Source organism: Antedon bifida, chromosome 3 (assembly GCF_963402885.1).
Source record: "Antedon bifida chromosome 3, ecAntBifi1.1, whole genome shotgun sequence".
NCBI classification, from domain to species: Eukaryota; Metazoa; Echinodermata; class Crinoidea; order Comatulida; family Antedonidae; genus Antedon; species Antedon bifida.
Window position 1 is genome coordinate 28,327,298 of NC_136228.1, and position 21,380 is coordinate 28,348,677.

The 21,380-nt window shown below is 33.1% G+C and overlaps 3 protein-coding genes across 6 annotated transcripts in view; 1 reads left to right on the plus strand and 2 right to left on the minus strand.

The window, feature by feature from the left end:
• Positions 1–1,621: 1,621 nt before the first annotated feature.
• LOC144837181 (splicing factor C9orf78-like) lies at positions 1,622–8,489 on the minus strand. The gene is made up of 10 exons (XM_078692197.1): positions 8,395–8,489; positions 7,329–7,388; positions 6,829–6,883; positions 6,582–6,652; positions 5,944–6,033; positions 5,088–5,159; positions 4,375–4,503; positions 3,537–3,670; positions 2,656–2,769; positions 1,622–2,127 (listed from the first exon to the last, which is right to left on the minus strand). The coding sequence occupies exons 1-10, from the start codon at positions 8,481–8,483 to the stop codon at positions 2,033–2,035; spliced, it is 909 nt and encodes a 302-aa protein (XP_078548323.1). The 5' UTR covers positions 8,484–8,489; the 3' UTR covers positions 1,622–2,032.
• Positions 8,490–8,609: 120 nt separating this feature from the next.
• The window catches only part of LOC144836907 (cyclin-dependent kinase 9-like), a 400,420-nt gene continuing 387,649 nt past the window's right edge, over positions 8,610–21,380 (plus strand). Inside the window, exons 1-4 of one of the 3 annotated variants that reach the window (XR_013611406.1) lie at positions 8,610–8,815; positions 9,039–9,120; positions 9,454–9,544; positions 9,631–11,290. Coding sequence is in view for 1 of the 3 variants with exons in the window: in XM_078691832.1 (XP_078547958.1) it covers positions 8,712–8,815; positions 9,039–9,120; positions 9,454–9,544; positions 9,631–10,472 (1,119 nt within the window). In the remaining 2 variants the exon portion in view is untranslated. Of the gene's footprint in view, positions 8,816–9,038; positions 9,121–9,453; positions 9,545–9,630; positions 11,421–21,380 lie in introns of those variants that run through there. The other 2 variants (XM_078691832.1, XR_013611407.1) reach the window with 2 other exon arrangements.
• Positions 12,271–21,378, minus strand: LOC144836904 (cyclin-dependent kinase 9-like). 2 transcript variants are annotated; one of them, XM_078691828.1, is made up of 4 exons: positions 21,177–21,378; positions 16,103–16,184; positions 15,260–15,350; positions 12,271–14,691 (listed from the first exon to the last, which is right to left on the minus strand). In XM_078691828.1, exons 1-4 carry the CDS (start codon positions 21,281–21,283, stop codon positions 13,835–13,837), a joined length of 1,137 nt encoding a protein of 378 aa, XP_078547954.1. In that variant the 5' UTR covers positions 21,284–21,378; the 3' UTR covers positions 12,271–13,834. The 2 variants fall into 2 exon arrangements, with proteins under 2 accessions (XP_078547954.1, XP_078547953.1); XM_078691827.1 differs by having other exon boundaries at positions 12,271–14,697.

Below are 21,380 nucleotides of genomic sequence, written 5' to 3' on the forward strand. Positions count from 1 at the left end.
CTCATGCGTTTTATATGATAAATAATGCATCGTGGAGGAATCAAGCTCGAAAATAGAAATCTGAAGTAAAAAACAACAGCATTTATTTAAATATAATTATACTTCTAAGCGAACTAAGTGATTATTATGACACGTTCCATACGGTGATAATTTATTATAGAGAGAATCAACTTGATATCAGCGTCTTTAATGGAAGAACGTGGCAGGAGATCGTACAACATTAGTATAAGTAGTTCTCATTTTATTACCAAACTTAGAAGGAATTCCAGATTAATTGGCACTTATGGTTCTTAAGTGAACTAGTAGTAGCTTTTAACGTTAATTGAGGACTTAATTAGGACAAATGATAATGTTTTAGTTACGATAACCGCAATTAAGGCCCCAGGGCGGATTGCAATAACTTAAACCCAAATACCCCCGCCATTTAATAATTGCAATACCGTAGCCTTGAGTAAATCCATACCGAGTTTGTTCTGAACATTGTCAGAAAATGTTAAATGATTCAGTGTGCGACGAACCTGATTTTCAAAAAGAAATATATTAATATACGAACATACACGGTGGGTAATACATTCATCATAACATTTTGAAAAGAACATGCACAGAATATAATATGTGATTTCTGGAAAATTTATCTGTACTATAGTACAGAGATTTTCGAAAAATGATCAAAATATCTACTTTTCAAAATGTTTGAGGTAACAAAATAAAATAAATACAAGTATAAATAAATAACAAATAAATGGGTCGAAAAATAGCCAGAATATCGAATTTTTAAAATGTATTGAGGTACGATGCGCAGAACACATTATGTAATTCTGCGCATATCCAAAAATAAATGTAGAAAATTACAAAAATATCGATTTTCCAAAATGTACTGAGGTAACATGCATATTATGCAATGAAATGAATGATTTTTTAAAAGGTCATAATATGCCCATTTTTCGTCAAAATCCCTGTACTATACAGGGATTTAAAAAGAAAACTTTTTATTTTCGGGTATAATTGCTTATTATGGCACTATGAGCAATAAGTCATATAAGAACGAATATTACTATTACTCTACACTTAAAAATGATGACACATTAGTAATTATTAAGAAATATTAGCATGTATTTTGTGCATATTACACAAGGCATCATAACACACCAGAAAATAACCCAATGACAATGACATTCTTTCCTAATTCTACATTAAAAAAACATTAAAAAAAATATTAGTGTTTGATATTTTTCATATTTAATATTCTATTTTACTGTTTGTTCGTGTTTCTTTCTATTAACCATTAAAAAGAACAAACCAATTTATACACATATTGATTTTAAAGAAATCGGAATAATTCAATGTTCTTTACACTCTGCATTTTCTTCAAACTTTTTTTAGGCCTATGGGATAAGACAATCATAACCTAAAGGAGCGGATTACTTTATGCATTGCAATGTATGTAGTACAAACATTCTTTTCAGTAAATCTTATTTTACCCAGCACTAATATACAATATATATACAGTGCAATGGTACAAATAATTTCATAAAGTGAAAGGTTATATTCTATGAAAATGGAACATTTCAGCTTTCACAAATGAAATTATTTGTTCCATTGCATAAGTCATTCATTATGCTTTAGTACACACATTTTAAAGGCTTAAACCATTTGAAAGGATAGCACTCCTATTTTGAATATGGAGCAGAACATTTCTAGATGGCTCACACTACAGGTTCATTTTCGAACGAGATCAGTCAACAGCATTGTGTTGCACATGGTTACTCACCATGTAACAATCATGAATGTGCGTCATATAACCAAATTCAACAGGAATGTATGAAATTGGACTGGCTTGTTATGAAATGCCACTCTTGATAATGTAAGAGTTCAATGGAGTAGTTATTGAATATCATGTGACCAACAATCATTCAATGAAAAGTCAAGAATCTACTCAAGGTAATTCAATAATCTTAGGAACTATAAGTAGTGGCTGACTTAAAGTTCCTAAACTGCGGGTTTCTGCAAGATTTGTTGACAAACATAAACTTCAGTAACGTCTTACATGTTTTTTAAATCTTTCAAAGTGGTAATCGTCTGTGGCCTTTTCAGACAATGAACGTTTCTGTGGTTTTTTCTCAGGTTCTGAAAAGAACAGAAATATTATTAATGACTTACAAAATGGATATGTGGCTATCTGGCCTCTCAGGGAGACTAACTGTCTCCAAACTGTATAAAAAAAAATAAAAAACTAAATTTAAGTCTAAAAAATAGAGATCTGTGTGACTAGAGAAGCAGCACAACCGACGCAATGTAAGAAAATGTCCTTCCAACAATAGTGTTTTCCCTCGCCTCTGAACGATCAACTATACCTGGTTGTGTACCCTGTGTACATATTCGGATTGTGTGTACAGTAGTCATTAATATGACTTGTTTACAACAATTTTCGGTGATTCCCAAGGATTTTGAATCATTCGTTTGCCTCTTTTAAAACCTTCTTTTGTTCCTCAATGCAACCAGCAGCAGAGAGTGGGAAAGGGTAGAGTGGATGAAGCGGAAGGTCTGAGCTTGTGATAGGAGATGACAGGAATGACTGTAATTTATTTTCGGTTGCTTATTTTCTTACAGCATTTTGTCACATGTTTTAAAACCCAAAATGTATACTGTACTGACCTGTAAACTTTTGATCTTCGGCATCTCCAACTACTACTGGTTTCATTTTCACCGGTTCCTCTTTACTTTGCTGCTTGTGGTGTTTTCTTGATCCACCAGAATCATCATACATAACTAAAAGAAAAATCAGCCAATGTTATTAATAACACAAGTTACATTATTATCAAAGACATGGAATTAGGAGGACAAAATAACATCCTTCCTTACTCCGCCAGCATAGTTACAGGTAATACTATACAAATAATGAATGTTTATCAGTGCGTTGGTACAAATAATTTCATGAGGTAAAAGATGAAATTCTATTTTCATTAGATGAAGTTAGAAGAAGATGAAATTATTTGTAAGCATTGCACGAACATAAAAGCATTCATTAGTTATTTATATAACATCTTGTCGTTGCCATCATTATTCTGATCATTATTTATTTTATATAACATCTAAGTAGATTCTTGCCATTGCCATTGTTTTAATCTTGTTTTTGTGAAGGAGAGATTGTGTTCGTGGACCAACAGATGATGTCGCTATTGGATGTTTTAATTAAAAATGAAAAAAAAAAAAGTAGGCCTACTATTAAAATAGGGTGACCCACTGGAAAAGACAATTATCTTTCACCCTGTGAAAAAGATGGTAAGAACAACCCCATTTTATATGAGGGAATTATACATAAAAAGGTCTTTCTAATTTCTAATTAACGAGATATTTAATAAAGAAAAAATATTTTGGTGATTATGCTGACAACACTATTTTTAAATTTATTTAAAACTGCTTTATTAAATAATGTAAATTGAGAAAAAAAGAAAAAGGGAGCTTTTTCCTGTTTCCCTTCATTGTTTTTTTTATTGTTTTCAATTAAATTTTGAAGAACATTAAACTGAACTTACACCTAGCATGTTGCACATAGTTGACTGCCATATTTGCTGGCACGAATGATGTATTATTTTTCTTTTTTGTCATTTGTTCCTTTAAGTGTTTCTGCTTAGCTTCCTCAGTCAATTCAATGTTCTTAATTTTTGCACTGGAGAAAATAAATGTATATACATTGGGAATAGCACAACAAAACAGATATAAAAATGTTAGGTCATTTCTATACCATCATGAAAGTTTAATTTAGTTATACATTTATTACTAAACGTATCAGAATTATTTCAGACTTGTAAAAATCAATCAATCAATCAAAGTAACATTTATTTTCTTCAAATAAAAACAGTATACAAAATGGTGTAAAGAAAGGTAATAGAATTGAAGAAGGCATGTTCAAAAAAAGCAAAAAGCTTGTGACAGACATGCCTAAACAAAGATGAGATTTAAACAACACAGAAAAATAAAAAGAAATAACAAAATATAAATTTACATAACATGGGTTAAACTAAATAAGAAAATAACTAAAAAAATAATGTTGGTATAAATTAAGAACTGTTCGTCTTCTTGTTACTCATCATTATAATTATTATCATAAAAATGTACACAAATTGTGTAATGCATGAATGAACAATGTTGTATTTTCACCCAAACAAGTGCAAGATTTACAGAGGAAAGGAAAATTATTTTTACAACACAATGTAAAATAAATAGAGTAGATGTGAAAACATTTATGCAGTAAATTGAGAAGGGGACCTACATCAATAAATAGAGAGGTGGTCTTGAAGGGGTCAAAAGGTTACCCATTTATACATTTATCATTAAAAACAATAAATAACATTATTGGAATGGCATACTTACTCAACTCCTAAGTCCACTTCTGGTATGCCTGACAGCATTTGATTTGACAACATTTCCTCTGTTCTTTTCTTCTGAGCCACTTGCAAATGCTCAGGCAATTCATATAATTTGTCTTCGGCACTTTTAAACCTAAAAGTTATCAATTCAACAATTTGTGTTACTACCACTTTCCATGACACTTTCTAGCCGTTCTACAGGTTAAAGTGTAGGACAACGTTCCGCAAACTATCGGAACATTTTTTAAGGACTGCAGGGTGGCTTAAGAAATTGAAGAAAAGAATAATAATTAAGCGTCATAAGCGTTTTTTAACAAGGTGTTGCTGAAAATGTATGAAATCACAATCACAATAAATGTAACGTAAAATCCTGTGTGAACTCTGACGATGCGACAATTGAAGGGGAAACCCTGGGATGTGCGGAATTTTTGTTAGTGGATCAGTGGAATTTTGATCATCCAAACATCCAGAGATCTACAGGTCCATATTCCTAAAATTTTTTTCTTACATCAGCTCCAACCATTGTGGATGGGGCTGAGCCGGACTCTTATGTGTGGCTGAAGTTTTGATGTCAATTTCTGCCATATCTCTTGTTCGTTATAAAGGGATAAACACATACTTTCTAAACTTAGTCTCATTGTTTTAGGATAGGTGCTACCGCTAGGATTTGAACTCTGGACCATGGAATTGTTAAGCAACCAGTTAATTATCACTCACTTTACATTATCATCTTCTTTGTCTTCATCAAGTCCCTTTCTTATTGCCATCTGTTCATCAATGTATTTCATCCTTTAAATAAAAATAAATAAAATAGATCAAAATATTATGTTTTTGATCTCCTAATGCAATAATAATGTTCAGTAAAAAAACTTTTGTGGAATACGATTGTGTGTAGTTTAACCGAAAATATTATAAAATACTGTAAACGACACTGCTAAATCCAGGAATTCTCACTGTCGCTAAAGCTCTGTCTACTCTATCAAACAAGTTTGACAAAAAAGTGTGATGTGCCCAAATATGGTAGTGATATGTCTAAATATAGTAGTGATACTGTATGACATCATCATGTTCATTATGGGCACATCACATTTTGTTGTCACATAAAGTTTGATAGTGTATACAGAGCTTACAGGAACTGTGAGCATGTGCATATGCTAATAATTAGTTTTACCAAATGAACATACTGTACTGTACATTGACATTTTTTATGTATTTATAAAATATAAGAGATATAAGATATAATTTACATACAGAAACAGGAAGAAGTAGGGCTGGCCTGTGAGTATTCACAGGTTTCTATCATATTTGATTATAAGTATTATTATAAGTAGTTTTACAGAATATAGACATTTATTTTTACATTTATACAATATTAGACTAAAGAAGGTATAATGTACATTTCAGGAAAGGAAATGGGAAGAAGTAAGGCTACTGGCATCTGAGCATACTGTACACAAATTGTCAGGTTTGATTTCCTAGTACTTAGTTTACAGAACGAATTAAGATAGAACATGCATTGATATTTTTTATTTTTATATTTATAGAATAGTAGACTAAAGAATGTATAATTTACATGTCAGCATGTTCATCTCCTTTGTTTGTTTCAGCTGCAAATGTACTGCTCATGTTAGCAACATCACGATCACCTTTATCTTCATCTGATCTACAGTATAAAGATTGAGAAATTAGAAAAGATAATAAATTAATCACTCAGAAGAGGAGCAAAATTCATGGCAACTGAGAGCGACAGAAGGCGGGCTATTTAATATTTCAGCCCATATTGAAGATACAGGTATCTGGAGATTTTAATAAGTTTTTGCTACGTCATAAATGTATTGGCTCTTCTGATTTTGAACTGTTGGTATATAGCTATTACCAAAATAAATTTCAGGACAAAAAGTTAAAAATTGCTGACATTATCATTAAAGATAAAGACACTAAGAAATAAAGGTTCAATCACAAAGTTAAGTAAAGTATCGTGAAAACAAACAAACTTATATACAAAGCAAGTTAAGTACTCTATTTAGATGTACATTATTAGGAAGAGAAGAAGGCGCCAACTATGTTTGAGGAAATATTAAAATAATATTTAACATTAGGTCACTTCATTTACTATTCTTAAGCCCTGGTCTACACAGATTTCTCAGCTAACTGAATGTTTATATGTGGTTTTGGTTTTTTTAATTTTAGCCAAACTTAACATTAACATACCTGTCCCTGTTCCTGTCTTTGATCTCTTGGTAGTCAACCAATCCCCCTGTCTTTAATTTAAATGGATCATCCTTAAAATACAAAACATATTTTGATTTAGTCTACTGTTATGCATCAAAAACTTGATATAGTGTATGGCTATTTGTAATGCATTGAACTATAATGTCACTACAGTATGTGTGTACAGTAATAATACTATACAATAATAATGCTACTTTAACAACAATTAACTCAATATGGTACTTACATTGCTAACTTCTTGTTCTTTTGACAGTTTTTTCCCTGTCGCTAATGCTGCCGAGCTGAAAAACCAATAAAACAATATTTTAAAAAATAAACTTAATACTTTGAACAATTTACACCCAACCTTATTTAAGTTATATTGTCTTCTATAGGCTTACAGTACAAGTTACCAAAGATAGAAGATGACTAGGTCAAAGTTTAGAGTGTCATAATAAATAGTTGCACTATTTTTTGGGACAAAATATTGTAATAAAGTGAATATGCTCAATGCGATTATAAGATCATGTTCCAAATATGAGCACTGTTTCTATAATTTGACAGTATGATTCATGTAAAGTCACTGTATATTTTAAACAATTTGATATAAAATGTCAGTATCTCGTATTATAATTGTTATATACAAATTGTTATTAAATGTATGATACAGTACTACTCTATGTCAGGCAATGATTGAACTAAATAGATTCAATTTGATCAAGAGAATGTTGTCATACTGTACTGTACCTTACACCGTTCGGTCTTTCTCTGAATTTTTGAACTTCTTTAGCTTCCTCGAGTATAGACCTATGTTGACAAAAAAATATGTGAAAGAAATGGTGAACACCTACATTTTTTATTTTCAAAAAACCCACAAAAAAATCTGTTGTACATGAATCGCAAAACTATATTTTATTTTAGGTTTCCTACCTTACAATTACATTTACAGTATTTTGTCAGAACAAAACAAATAAGAAAAGAAATTTAAAATCCAAATGACTGGTTAACCAAAAGCGAAATAAATTTGCTGTCAAGTGGCTCAACAAAGGTTCTTTCTTAGTTAAAATACAGTACTACTATGTACAGTATATATATATACATAAGATCACCACAATATGTTTGTGTATAACTTTCATTATCCTATACATACTGTACAAGAAAAAATTAATTAATTCTTAATTATTCAAATAATCGAATATGAACACAGACAGTTGACAATTATATTAACATTTTTAAAAGGGGACAATGATATTAAAATAATAAAAAGGGGACAATGTTAGACATAGACCTGTCCCGAAGGTGTTTTGTTAATAATTCGGGTTCAACTATATTTAATACAAAAGTGCTAACTGCTTCTCTGGGTGAGTTTTATATAAGTCTTTTTTACATTTAGATTATTACGCCTAGGCCTACAAACAATAACTTTATTATTATATTATTTTTATATATGATTGAAATCAAATAAAAATGAGGTAAAAAATAGGCTAGCCTAGTAATATTTTATTTAGGTTATAAGTTGTAAAATGTAAATTTGGTTTTAAAGCTGAATTATCGGCTATGATAATTAACCTCGGGGCGAAATTAGCAGAAATCATAGCTACAATGCTAGGCCTATACGGAACCATTGACACAACATGAACCTGGACGGGAAAAAATTCTTGAACACCCTCGTCATCACACGCCAAGAAACGGTAAAACTCATTCATGGTGGCCTAGGATTTAAAAGCTGAATTTAGAGTACAGATTATAGTATTTGGCACATTCAATAATATTGACATATTTTGTATTACTTTATATATCAATTAATAATTACCTTATATCTTCAGTCTCTGTTTCATCATCAGAACTTGACGCTTTTCTTCGACGAAATTGTTTACGACGTTTTGATGATGCGAACGCCATCTTTATTTTTTCGGAAGTATGATAGTCTCCTCTCTAGCACCATCAAACAAACTAAAGTTGAAGGATCTGGATTGAAAGACTAAGTAAAACAACAACATAGTACGTCGTCGATAGGTGACACAAGTGTGCTGAGAGAGACACAAAAAGTTGTTTTTTGGATCTATTTTCTTTATTTTAAAACGACCTATATTTAAACTTTACATAATTTAAACCAATTTGGTAAAGAAAATGGCTTCAAATTCAGCCAGCAAGATTGATGCATTGGAGTTTCCATTCTGTGATGATGTAAAAAAGTACGAAAAAATATTGAAAATTGGCCAAGGAACTTTTGGGTAAGCAGAAAATTCGTTCACAAATCAGCACCATACAGCCCAGTCGGTATACTGGAATTTCCAGGAAGAAGAACCGGTATTAGGCCTAGCTCGGTTACAGTATATTGCATAGTTTGATCTCAACTACTGTATACTCACTTGTGCTAGCCCTCTTTCTACTTTTCAGCCCTGCTGTACTCTACATACTTTAGTATAATTTATTAGCATTATTTTTGTCTTTCAGAGAAGTTTTCAAAGCACGAGACAGAAAGTCGAGAAAGATTGTAGCACTAAAAAAAGTGTTAATGGCCAATGAAAAGGAAGGGGTGAGACTAATAATAATAATTATGGACATTGTGCTATAAAATATTATAGCTCCATGCATGTAATAATGATAAATTGATATTTTGTGTTGTATTTTCAATCAAACTAATTATTATGAATTTAAAGTACATAGGTCTAGCCTAATAACACGTATGGCAATTTTATTATCAAATTTATTTGAATAAAAACTCCCAGCTTTGAATAAACGCCTCACCCGAATAAGCGCCTCTCTTGAATAAACGTGCTCCTAAAAACCCTCCTGAACAGTAAGTGCCCCAGGGCGTTTATTCAATTGAATATGGTAAATGTGTTTAATCATTTATTTCTCCCAACAGTTTCCAATCACAGCTTTAAGAGAGATAAAGATTCTTCAACAATTACGTCATGAAAACATTACGCATTTGATAGAGATATGCAGAGCCAAAGGTACAGTGTATTCCAATTATTATAACTTTTAATACAACTTTTGTTGTGCCCATTAAATTTGTCTTCTTTTGATATATTTTTTATAGGAACATCAAACGACCATTGCAATACTAGTATCTACCTCGTATTTGAGTTCTGCGACCATGATCTGGCCGGGTTACTTAGCAACCCTCAAGTCAAGTTTTCATTGGCTGAGATCAAAGAAGTTATGAAGCAGCTTTTGAATGGCATGTATTATATACATAGTAATAAAATCCTACATCGTGACATGAAAACAGCAAACATTTTAATCACTCAGACAGGAAATTTGAAATTAGCAGACTTCGGACTTGCTCGACCATTCAGCCTCGCCAGGCCGAATCAGCCTAATAGGTATACTAATCGCGTTGTCACGCTCTGGTACCGCCCACCCGAGCTTTTACTCGGAGAGAGAAATTACGGACCACCCATTGATCTGTGGGGTGCAGGGTGCATTATGGCCGAGATGTGGACACGTACACCAATAATGCAAGGAAGCACGGAACAACATCAACTCAACCTCATATCTAATTTGTGTGGCTCTATTACACCAGAAGTTTGGCCTGAAGTTGAACAACTAGAATTTTACTCTAAGATAAAACTGCAACCAGATCTCCGACGCAAAGTAAAAGAAAGATTACATTTATATGTTCGTGATCAGATTGCGTTAGATTTGATCGATAAATTATTAGCAATAGATCCTGCAAAGCGTCTCAACAGTGATGATGCCCTCAATCATGATTTCTTCTGGGTTGATCCAATGCCACGTTCTTTTGCCAAAATGCTTACGATGCATACACAATCAATGTTTGAATTCTCTGCTCTCAATCGTAGACGTCAACAGCAGAACCAACAGAAAATAAAGAAGCCACCTCATGGTCTTGACATGTCCTTTGACCGGGTATTTTAAGGTCATAGTTCATAACCACCTTTACCAACTCATGGTCTTGACATGTCCTTTGACTGGGTATTTTAAGGTCATAGTTCATAAGTTAACCACCTTTACCATCTCATTGTATTGTCACATCCTTTGACCAGGTATTCTAATGTCATAGATTATAAACCATCTTATGGTATCATGTCCTTTGACCCAGCATTTCAAGGTCATAATTGGAAAAAAACAAGTCTTTTATCTTTATTACAATACTGATAGATTACAATCGATTACAATATAATCCTAGTACTGAATAATACCATTCCATAATACTGTTCTGTAAGGATTCAAATACTATAAGTCAGCAAAATGTTTTTCAATGGCACATTAGAATTTATACTTTAATATTATTATTTAATTTATGAAATATAGATGTTTACTAAAAAAGTAGTCTATTACCAATATATATTAGAATAAAACATTTTTTTTTAGATTCACACATTGTATTGTATTAAATAGAATAGGGCAATATTACTATGGAGAAATGTGATATTTGTTATTTTAAAACTTTCAAAAGAGTTGAGTATCAACACTGAAAACATTGCCATTGTCAATTAGGAGATCCTTGCTTTTAATACATTACAAGAAAACTTTATTTAGGTTTGATTAGGGTGTGAAATGCATTGATAAATGCACTGTATTGTTATAACACAGCCAAAGTTGATTGTGTACTCAATTTAAAACTCACAAATTGCTATGCAATATTTTACAGCAATGTGTTTTTTGTTAAAAGATTTTTTTAAACATAGAAAAAATCAACATATTTATTTATAGAATATTATAGCTACTCATCTGTAAAATGTTATTTTTATTTTGAAATAAAGTATTTAAAGTCAAGAAAAAAATATTAAAGTACAGTACAGTGAATGTTTTACCTGAATTTAAGAAAATGTTTGGTTGTTGATATTAAAATGTTGAAATTGATAGGTGGTTTATTTGTTTATTTTTTTGGAAGGCGGAGCATTCAAAACCTTTTATTATAATAATAATGCGTTATAGTCATTTTAACGAACAGGTTTACGACAAGAAGACTAAGCCCATCCACAGACAGGCTTACAACCAATAGACAAGTCAAGTGGGTTAGGGCAGGGGTGCCACAAGCATAGCTAAAATATCTTCACAAATCTGGTGAATCAGAAGATGGAGGTCCAGTGTACACATGGTTGTAGGAACCCAGTGCATTTTTTGGAAGAGTAGGGAGTAACCGTGGTGTACTGGACCAATTAGAAATGAGCAACGTTTGGTGCCAGCACTGTCAAGCATAGTTCCCACTTGGATGAAACACAACGTAGGCACACTGCAGGTGAGTTGACCAATCACAAAGCGACAGTTTGGATGAGTTATTGCATCATGATTGGTCAAATTATTTGCTTACAATAACATCATTTTGTTGCGTTTAAATGGAAAACGTTGGTGGATTGTAACATCTGCTCCACTGCACTCAACTTATCATGTTAATGGCCGGTGAAAACTGAACAATTTACACGCGAATCGACACTCGTCAAGTGTCAAATCGAACCACAATTTTGACACGACAAACGATTTCAATGTAAAAATCAAATGTGAGACGTTTAAGCATCAGTCAATTTTCACTGCAGGGAATTCAGAGCTTGCAAAGGCTTCGCACATGAATTTTTCCATGGGAAAAGTTATCAAGCTTCGCACGACAACGCTTTCCACTTCACATGTAAATTTGACACTTTCCAAAAATGTTCATGCATGTACAACAATACCAGTAGGCCCACTGCAGTACCTAAAATAGGATATTTTTATTGGTATTTATTTGTCTTACAAACATTTACTTTACAGATTATAAATACTGTAATATTTACACAATTTTCACAAAATTTAATATCTTTACAATCATTGGTCATTTTCTATTAGTTTTACTTGTGTGATAAACAAATGTAGCACTTTTTAGGGTTTCATTTAGGGTGTACCTGAAAAGTCTAAATTAAATGTTATACAAAATAAAGGGAGAATAATAAATTGGAATTGTCTATTGGTCAAACATGCATGTAATTTACTATTGTCTACCAGCACGGTTGACCGAGTGTCTGATAGTAACATTTTCTATTGGCACGATCGAACTTTAGAAAAATAAATGACATGGTTGAATCTGCCGTGCTCGCCTCACTTAATAAATATGTACAAAACAATACTACAGCAATTTGGAAATTGTATTAAAGATATATATTTAACAATTACATGGTGCAATTAAAAATAATGATTAAAAAAAAAATATATACACACATATGATACAGTAATTATTATTATTAAAAACAATTATTAAAATTATCAAGTTGTTCATCTCTTTATTGTAATAATGCATAATTTAATTTCAAAATTGTCTTCAGAATGATACATGGGATTAATAAATTACTGTATATTTTATAAATATTAATATTTGGGTTATTACCCATTTACAGTACAGTGGACATAATACATTATAAATTGAAATACAGTTCATTGATTTACATTAGTGTGTGCAAAACAAAAATTGTAGCAATAATTTGGTTAAAAATAAAAAAATATTAGCTTTACCAAACTACTGAGTAATAAACTACTGTATTAATATTTTGCAGTTATCATCATCAACATACTTAATATGAGTTAGTAACATAATTCATAAAAATGAAAGTCAAATATTGATTGATCATTATTATAACTTGCGAATTTCTATGTACTGTAGCATTGTATGTACAGTATAAAAAAAAAATCGATTTTCAGTACTTTATCTCCACATACAGAGTAGTATGACGTGCATCGATAGGATATCTCATATTGCAACTGTATCACATGTGACACCTGTATTACAGAATATGCTATGATACTGGACAAGCATTTTATACGCTGTCATAAAAAATGATTTGGAATGTGCAATTTATTATTGACAAACACAGACGTCTAAGGTGTATTAATATGTTATAACATGATTAATAATGTTTAACTAATTAGAATAATTTAATAGTTTGTATCTGAGGATGTTTTAAGTTTCAAAAATGCTAAAAATTATACAAAGTGCATGGTGTGTGTCTCATTGTGACCACACTAATGCACAGCACAACTGGATATTAATGGGCCTGTTCAGTTATTACTGAGGTAAGTTGGTTTCATAGACAAAATTATCACTAAATTTGGTGGGTACGACCAACTTATGGTAAATAAAACAATCCCTGCTTTACTGACAGCACAATTGTTGTACACTATCCTTAGAAAACAATAACAACATTATCATCCTTTCCACCTCTATATAATACATTTCTAATGTAGTTCCCTTGTTGAATGATACCATTTCAGTTCTTCCAGTACTAGACATGCCATCAAAGTGTGGCGACTCAAAACACTCGGTCAAATGTTTGATCATGTGACTGTGGTAAGTTCGCCGACCTTCGTGGTGGGACAGCAGAATGCTGTGCTTGTTGTTGGATTCGCCTCCGTGGTGGAGCAAGGAACTCGAACATGGATTGCGTATGTAACGACAACATCTTTTGCAGTGAACACGGTAGCGGGTCTAACCAAAAGAAATCATGATTCAAGGCATCATCGCTATTAATACGATTGGACGGGTCAAGCCACAACAGTTTGTCGATCAGGTCCAAAGCAATCTGATCTTTCACATAGGCTTTGAGTCGTTCTTTCACTTTTCGTTTGTGACCTTTCGGAAGTTCGAGTTTAGAAAAGAATTCAAGTTTGTCAACGCCTGACCATATTTCTGGCGAAATTGACCCACATAAATGTGATATTAAGGTCAACTGATGTTGCTCTGTGTTGCCTTGCATTATGGGACTTCTCGTCCACATTTCAGCCATGATACACCCAGCACCCCACATATCTATAGGTGGACCATAATTTCTTTCACCTAATAATAGCTCAGGTGGCCGATACCATAATGTGACAACTCGATTTGTGTACCTGTTCGGCTGGCTAGGTTTAGCATGGCTAAAAGCCCTAGCAAGACCAAAGTCTGCTAATTTTAACTTGCCTTCCTTTGTTATAAGAATATTAGCTGCTTTCATGTCCCTGTGTAGTATTTTGTTACTATGGATATAGTAGAGTCCGTTTAGAAGCTGTTTCACAACCTCTTTTATCTCACCCAGCGAGAACTTGACATTTGCATTGCTTAGTAGCCCAGCTAAATCATGTTCGCAGAACTCAAACACTAAGAAGATACTTCCCTTGAAACGGTTATATGCTGTTGCTGAAAAAAAAAGAAGTAGCAACAGAATTATTCAGAAATTGGTTTTGAACGCTTTAAAAAAAAATAGTACTGATATACATACATAGCTTACTGCATGTACTCCAACACAAGCTATGCCAGCCTATTTATCACAAACATACAGGCATATAGCTAGGAATACAACCAGTATAATCATACTGCCTTTCAGTGAGAAACTCAAAATGAGTTTAGGTATATCCGGCAAATAAAAAGTGACCACCGAATGAACTTTCCAATTCATTTAGTTGTTTTATGTACAAAACCGTAATTGATAAAAAAGCAACACACAGCAGTCAGACAAATGAACAGCAAATTAAATTTGCTTTCACCAAAGTTTAATATTCAAAATAATTCTCAAAAAGCTTCCATTAAAGAAATTTTAAATTAATTTGAGTGCCTTGGTGTTTCATTTTTTTCATAAGCGAGAGTATTTATTGCACGATTGATGACAATTTTTTCACATTTAAATTTGTATTGTCTTGTGGTGTCTTTAGTTCCTTTACAGCAATAGGCCTAGTAAGTTACTGCATTCGACTTCATGTACCTTTTGTTCGGCAAATCTCAATTAGATGAACCACATTTTCGTGTCGGAGAAGTTGCAAGATTTTGATTTCTCTTAAGGCTGTAATCGGAAACTGTAAGAATTGTACATAAAAAAAATAATATAATTAATTAATATTAAATATTATTTGTATAACACACAGTATGAACATTTGGTAGGTTGGATGTTTACACCATACAAATTCATCTATCTTAGGGGACAGAATTGTAGAACACTGTAAAATCACCTCTCATTTCAAAAGATGTACTTGGTTTTTCAAAGTGTACACAAGGAGAAATAGTGTACACCCAATCTACTGTACGGTTGAATTGGTTTTTTCCCAAATAGACTTGTTCTACACTGAACAAATTATATTAAAAACACAACCATAGAGTGTGATTCCACTAAGTTCAAACAGACTTTTGGTTTTTAGTGCTGTAAAGCTCTGTCTACACTATCAAACTAGTTTGACAAAAAAAGTGTGATGTGTCCAAATATGGTAGTGTTATGCTTAAATGTGGTAGTGATATGCTTAAATATGGTAGTGATATGACATAAATCCATGTCCATATATGGACACATCACATTTTTTTTTTGTCACATAAAGCTTGATAGTGTAGACAAGGCTTCAGACACAAGAACGCTTTATAAATGCTTAGTACTGTATTATTTTTAATGGATTATGGCATTCCTGCTTCAAACGCTTAATTAATGTACAAATCACAAAACTTTGATTGTCATACAATGTTATATTTTAGTGTTATCTCACTCAGCCCCTCCCCCATAAAATAATTAACACTCCTCTCTCCCCACCCCCACGGATCTACAGTACCAATCATTACTTACTCCTTCTTTTTCATTCTCCATGAGAACTTTCTTAAGTGCAACCACTCTTCTGTTTCTTTTGTGTCTAGCCTTGAAAACCTCTCTGCAAAAAAAGTAAATAATAGGAGAACCACATGAATGATATACAGTCTGTGTAATGCTACAATATTAATAATCTCTACAGTACTCCCGCTAGGCTACTGTAGGCCTAGCTTAAACAGCACTGGCTGTTTATGAATTGATTGTTTAGGAGTTACTGTAGATCCCAGTTTTTAACTTGCTATAATTAATAACAGTAGTCTTGCTAAAAAATTAAAATTGGTGACTATTCAATAACCCTAGGGACTAATAGTCCCAGCTAGCCTACTTCAGTATTTATAATGGTAAACAAATGACCAAATTCTTTAAGGTCTTATACGTTGGCCCGATCGTCTTAACATTGGGCCCGATAGTCAAGTGTATCCTTTGGATGAAATATTGTGTTGTTACAGTATTTAACCAAATTATTGATCGTACATGGGACCAACTGACTGTGCCTCCTGTGTCAGCAGTCATGGGCTTGATTGAGGTGCTTTTATTTTACTCTTTTTGCTACCAAAAGTATACTGTCTAGCAGAAACAGGCCTTTTTACGAAATGGTTAGTATTAAAAGCAAGAATAACTAGATTTGACGAGTTAGTTATCCACACAGCACACAACACCACATGCACGAAAATGCAAACAGAAAAAGATTAATCATTTTTTTTTAATGTTGATAAAACTTCTTTTATACTAGGCCTATAATTCTTTTACATAATTCATTGATTACATTTGTATCACGAACACCTTATTTTATGGTGAACAATTATAACTTCAATTCATTTCCATGGACCCGATCGCCTTTCTTTTATTTTTAGAACAGTCCCGATCATTTAATTATGTTGGGCCCGAACGTCCACACGATTGTCTTGGTTGGAATATGGACCCGATCATCTGATAATTTATAGACCTACTAGCCTAATAGGCCTAGTAGCCTATATATTAAAATAAAAATAATATACGCTGTGGTTAGGATTCCGGCACCGGAACTCAACTGCCCACCGTTAGGGAATCCGACACGCCATTGCGCATGCCCAGAGCGAAGTAATTATAGCTAGCTTGCACTAGTGCCACAGACCGCGCACCACACCACACCACCGAGAGTCGAAGTGTTATTTATTTACTGTAGCCTAGTTAGTCGTCGCGCGAGCAAGAGAGCGATGGATGAAACTTGGCCTAGGCAATACATGAATTAATAATTAAAATACGACTACGCCACGCATTAAAATAATTATTATGATATTGATAAGAATCAGTATCTATCTAAGAATCGTAATGCTGTAATTTTATTAGACAGAGGAAGTATGAAGTTCGGAACGGGAGAAAAACACAGGCCTGCCCTAGTGTCATAACGCTTGCGTATTTCAAGAAATGTACGAAAGTGAATAGCGTAGCGTTGCGACTTCCCGTTCTGTTTTTTTCACATCCGCGCGGCGGCTGCTGTCAACAATTAAATCAACTTGTATACGATTGCATGTTATGTACAGTATAATGCGTTATATGAAATCTTTTATTTTGTACTTGAAAAATCATAAAACTAGTCATGTAATTATAATTATTCATAATTATATGAAGTTTAAATATGAATGAAGCAACCACTTTTTTAATTACGAAATAAATAGGCCCACTGGTCACATCTAGCTGGTAGGCCTACTACTAGTATTAGTTAGTAGGCATCTAGGCTAGTTCGCCGTGGCGCAGCTAATAAATAATCCATCGCTGTTAGTCTGTAGAGTATAGAGTCGCCGATTACCTCGCTCTAGTCTGGGCATGCGCAATAGCGTGTCGGATTCCCTAACGCTGGGCAGTTGAGTTCCGGTGCCGGAATCCTAACCATGGCGAATAATATAGCCTACTACTAGGGCTTCTAGCCAGGCCTACCTACTAGTTAGGCCTTATTTTATTAGGCCTAGCCTCCTAGGCCCTAGGCCTACAGACAGTACATTATTAGTTATCCGCATTCAGCGGATAACTCCTTGGAACTGTCCTGTTTCATCTTTTTTTTTGGTTATCCGCAACTTAGTTGCAAGATAACCCATGTGATTGTAAATATCTTTTTTTTTCATCTTCTTTGTTATTCTTCTTTCTTTCCCGGATTTTTGTGACCAGCATATCTCTATTGCTTGTAAACATAACTTTGTATAACTTGGTAAAAAGATTGACATGGAAGTATAGATGTGCAGCCAAGCTATTGGACGATGTCAGATCCGCGTTGCGTAAGTTAGGCGCGATTTTATGAATTTCTATAACTGATCATAACTTTAGAACCAACAAATATTGTTTCATGAAACTTAATAAAATTATAATTCATATCATGGGTCAATTTTCTATGGATTAAAAATGGCATGTTTTACAAGAAGTTACGCGCGCACGCGCATTTAAAGTTTCAAAATGCGCAAAATTAATTTCTAATCAACTTTCTACACTGATCATGACATTTTGAGCATGTCAAAAATTCCCGCGCGCGCAAAAAAATGTACGCGTATGGTGCGCACGTAGTACGAAAATCATGTTTTTTTCTCTTGAATTGTAATTTTCCAGCCTTTCCTAGTCATTTTAAAAAAGATTGACATCATTTCAAATTAAAATGACGTCATACGAACACGTTGATTTATACCATTTGCGCGCGTTTTAGTTGAAAAAGTTACACAATATTGTCAAAATTATGCCTATTTTTTAATCTATTATAGCTCCTCAGGATCATCCATGACCCCCATTTTTTTAATTTAATATGTAAGCAGATATGTTGTAGATATGAATTCATGCAGGATCTTTACCCCTCGGATGTTATGATGTCATCGTATGGCCACACGAATGTAAAATATAGGATTTTTTACTCTTTCGTTATTACTCATCACATTAAATAGAGCGCATCTCACTTTTACGTGCCCAAAATTCTTCAAATTTGTTTTAATGTAATTACTGTATTTAGATAATTATCTTCTAAAATTGTTATCTTTATATGCCAATTTGATGACGTCATCGTGTTAATAATTGGATTTAAAAGATGGGTCTCGTAATTTCGTCTATGCTACTCTGTATATAACATACAGTGTATTCTGTAAACACTGTAATATGCTGTACAGTATGCTACAAAATAGGTACAATTCAGCACTGTAAACATTCTTAATTCATGTCATAGGATGGCATAATAATTGTCGAAGTTCATATACTGTAGTTTAAAGTATGTGCATGTTGCATTTGCGCGGATAACCCGAACTCGTCAAAGTGACGAGTACAAATCTAGTTTTTCTGTATTATTCTTTCTTTCTGTCATTTTTGTGCAGAGCGTATCTCTAAAACTTGTAAAGTTAACATTTTATAACTTTGTCAACATGTGGGCATTCACGTGAAGTTGTGCTTTTTTATTTTTGAATTACGTCAGAGTTGCGCAACATGACTTACGCGCGTTTTAACGAATTTCGCGTATTTAAAATAAATTGAAAACCATATAACATTTTAAATTGAAACTTAGTAAAAGTTTAATTTATATCTTGCGCTAACTGACTGTGGCAAAAAAATGGCATGTTTCACACAAAGTTACGCGCGCACGCGCGTGTAAAATTTCAAAATGCGAAAAATCAATTTCTAATCAACTTTCTACGCGTTTCATGTCATTTTAAGCATGTAAAAAATTCCTACGTGCACGCATATTTTTGCGCGCGCGGTGCGCACATAGCGTTGAAAAGAAATTGTTTTCGCGTGATTTATGTTTTTTCAGCCTTTTCTAGTAATTTTACCAACTTTTAAACATTTTTGACTTAAAATTACGTCATACGGGCACGAATTGAATTGAATAACTTACGTGCGTTTTTGATGAAAAAGTTCAGAAATTTGTCAAAATTATACCTTTTTTTAAACAGTCGTAGTTTCTAAACTAAACGGTAAAAGTTATTTTTATTACGTATTCTGGAAGTTGATGAGTTGTAGATATTGGATCATGCATTAATATGGCTAACCGGACATTGTGACGTCATCGTGTGGCCACGCGAATATAAAATATAGGATTTTTGTATCTTTCGTCTTAGCGTATCACATTTAATTGAGTGCATCTTCACTTATCCGTTTTCCATTTTCATCCCGATTTTGATATTTTGTAGGTAAATGAACTATCTTTCGTATGAGTTAAAAATATTTTAATTTTATGACGTCATCATGTTGAAAAAATTTAAATAACGTGTGTCACTTATTTTTTTCTTTAAAGTAACTTTCAATCTGTTATAGCTCGTCAGAATAAAAAGCTATAATCATGATTAAAACATTTTCTGGAAGCTATTGGATTGTAGATACGAATTCATGTGAACATTTTTCCAATCCGACGTTGTGACGTCATTATATGGCCAGTTGAATAAAAAAAGTCATATTTTCATCTTTTGCGTCATAGACTCATAGTTCATCACAATTAAAAGAGCGCGCATCTACATTTTACGTATTCAAATTTCTTCTACACGTTAACATGTTGTTGCTGAGATAATGTACTTCCGAAATTGCTATCTTAGTGTTTCATTTTGATACCGTCGCCATGTTAAAAATAAGAATAAACGGGGGGTCCCGTAATTTCACCTATTCTACACTGACAGTATGTAACATGTATACAGATTATACCGTTTGCACTGTATATACTATATGACACAAAATTGACAGAATTCAGCACTAACAGCATATGATATTCTTCAGTTCAGGTCATAATGCCATAATCTTTTTCCATGTGCAAAATTCCAACATATGACGTGCGCGTGGCGTTTGTCGTGCGGATAACTAACTCGTCAAAGTGACGAGTTCAAATCTAGGCCTAGTTTGCATTTGATTTTGACTCTATCTCCTAGCTAGGCCTACTACAGGCAATCAGCCCAAGATTACCTAAACTAAATTAGTCTGTGGCCGAAACGGTCTTATGCCCAAGTCTAACTGTCTAGGCATATAGGCCTAGGCCTACTAAGTATTGTCCCTCTCTCCTCAGTCAAGCCCACGGCACGATACACAGGTCGCCGCGTCGGCGGATTGACTTCTTACTTACCCAAATGTTCCTTGACCAATTTTGGTAAGTTTTTCATATTTTGTGACCTCATCACAAAATGGGAACTCAACAGAGTCATATTTGTTATTCAAAGCACTAGAAGTCATAAATAATAATTTAATCGCCACTAAAATAAAAGAAATTTGATTAATTTTGTATTCGTATTTTATCACGATGTTCACTTCTTCTCTCTAAAAATAAACT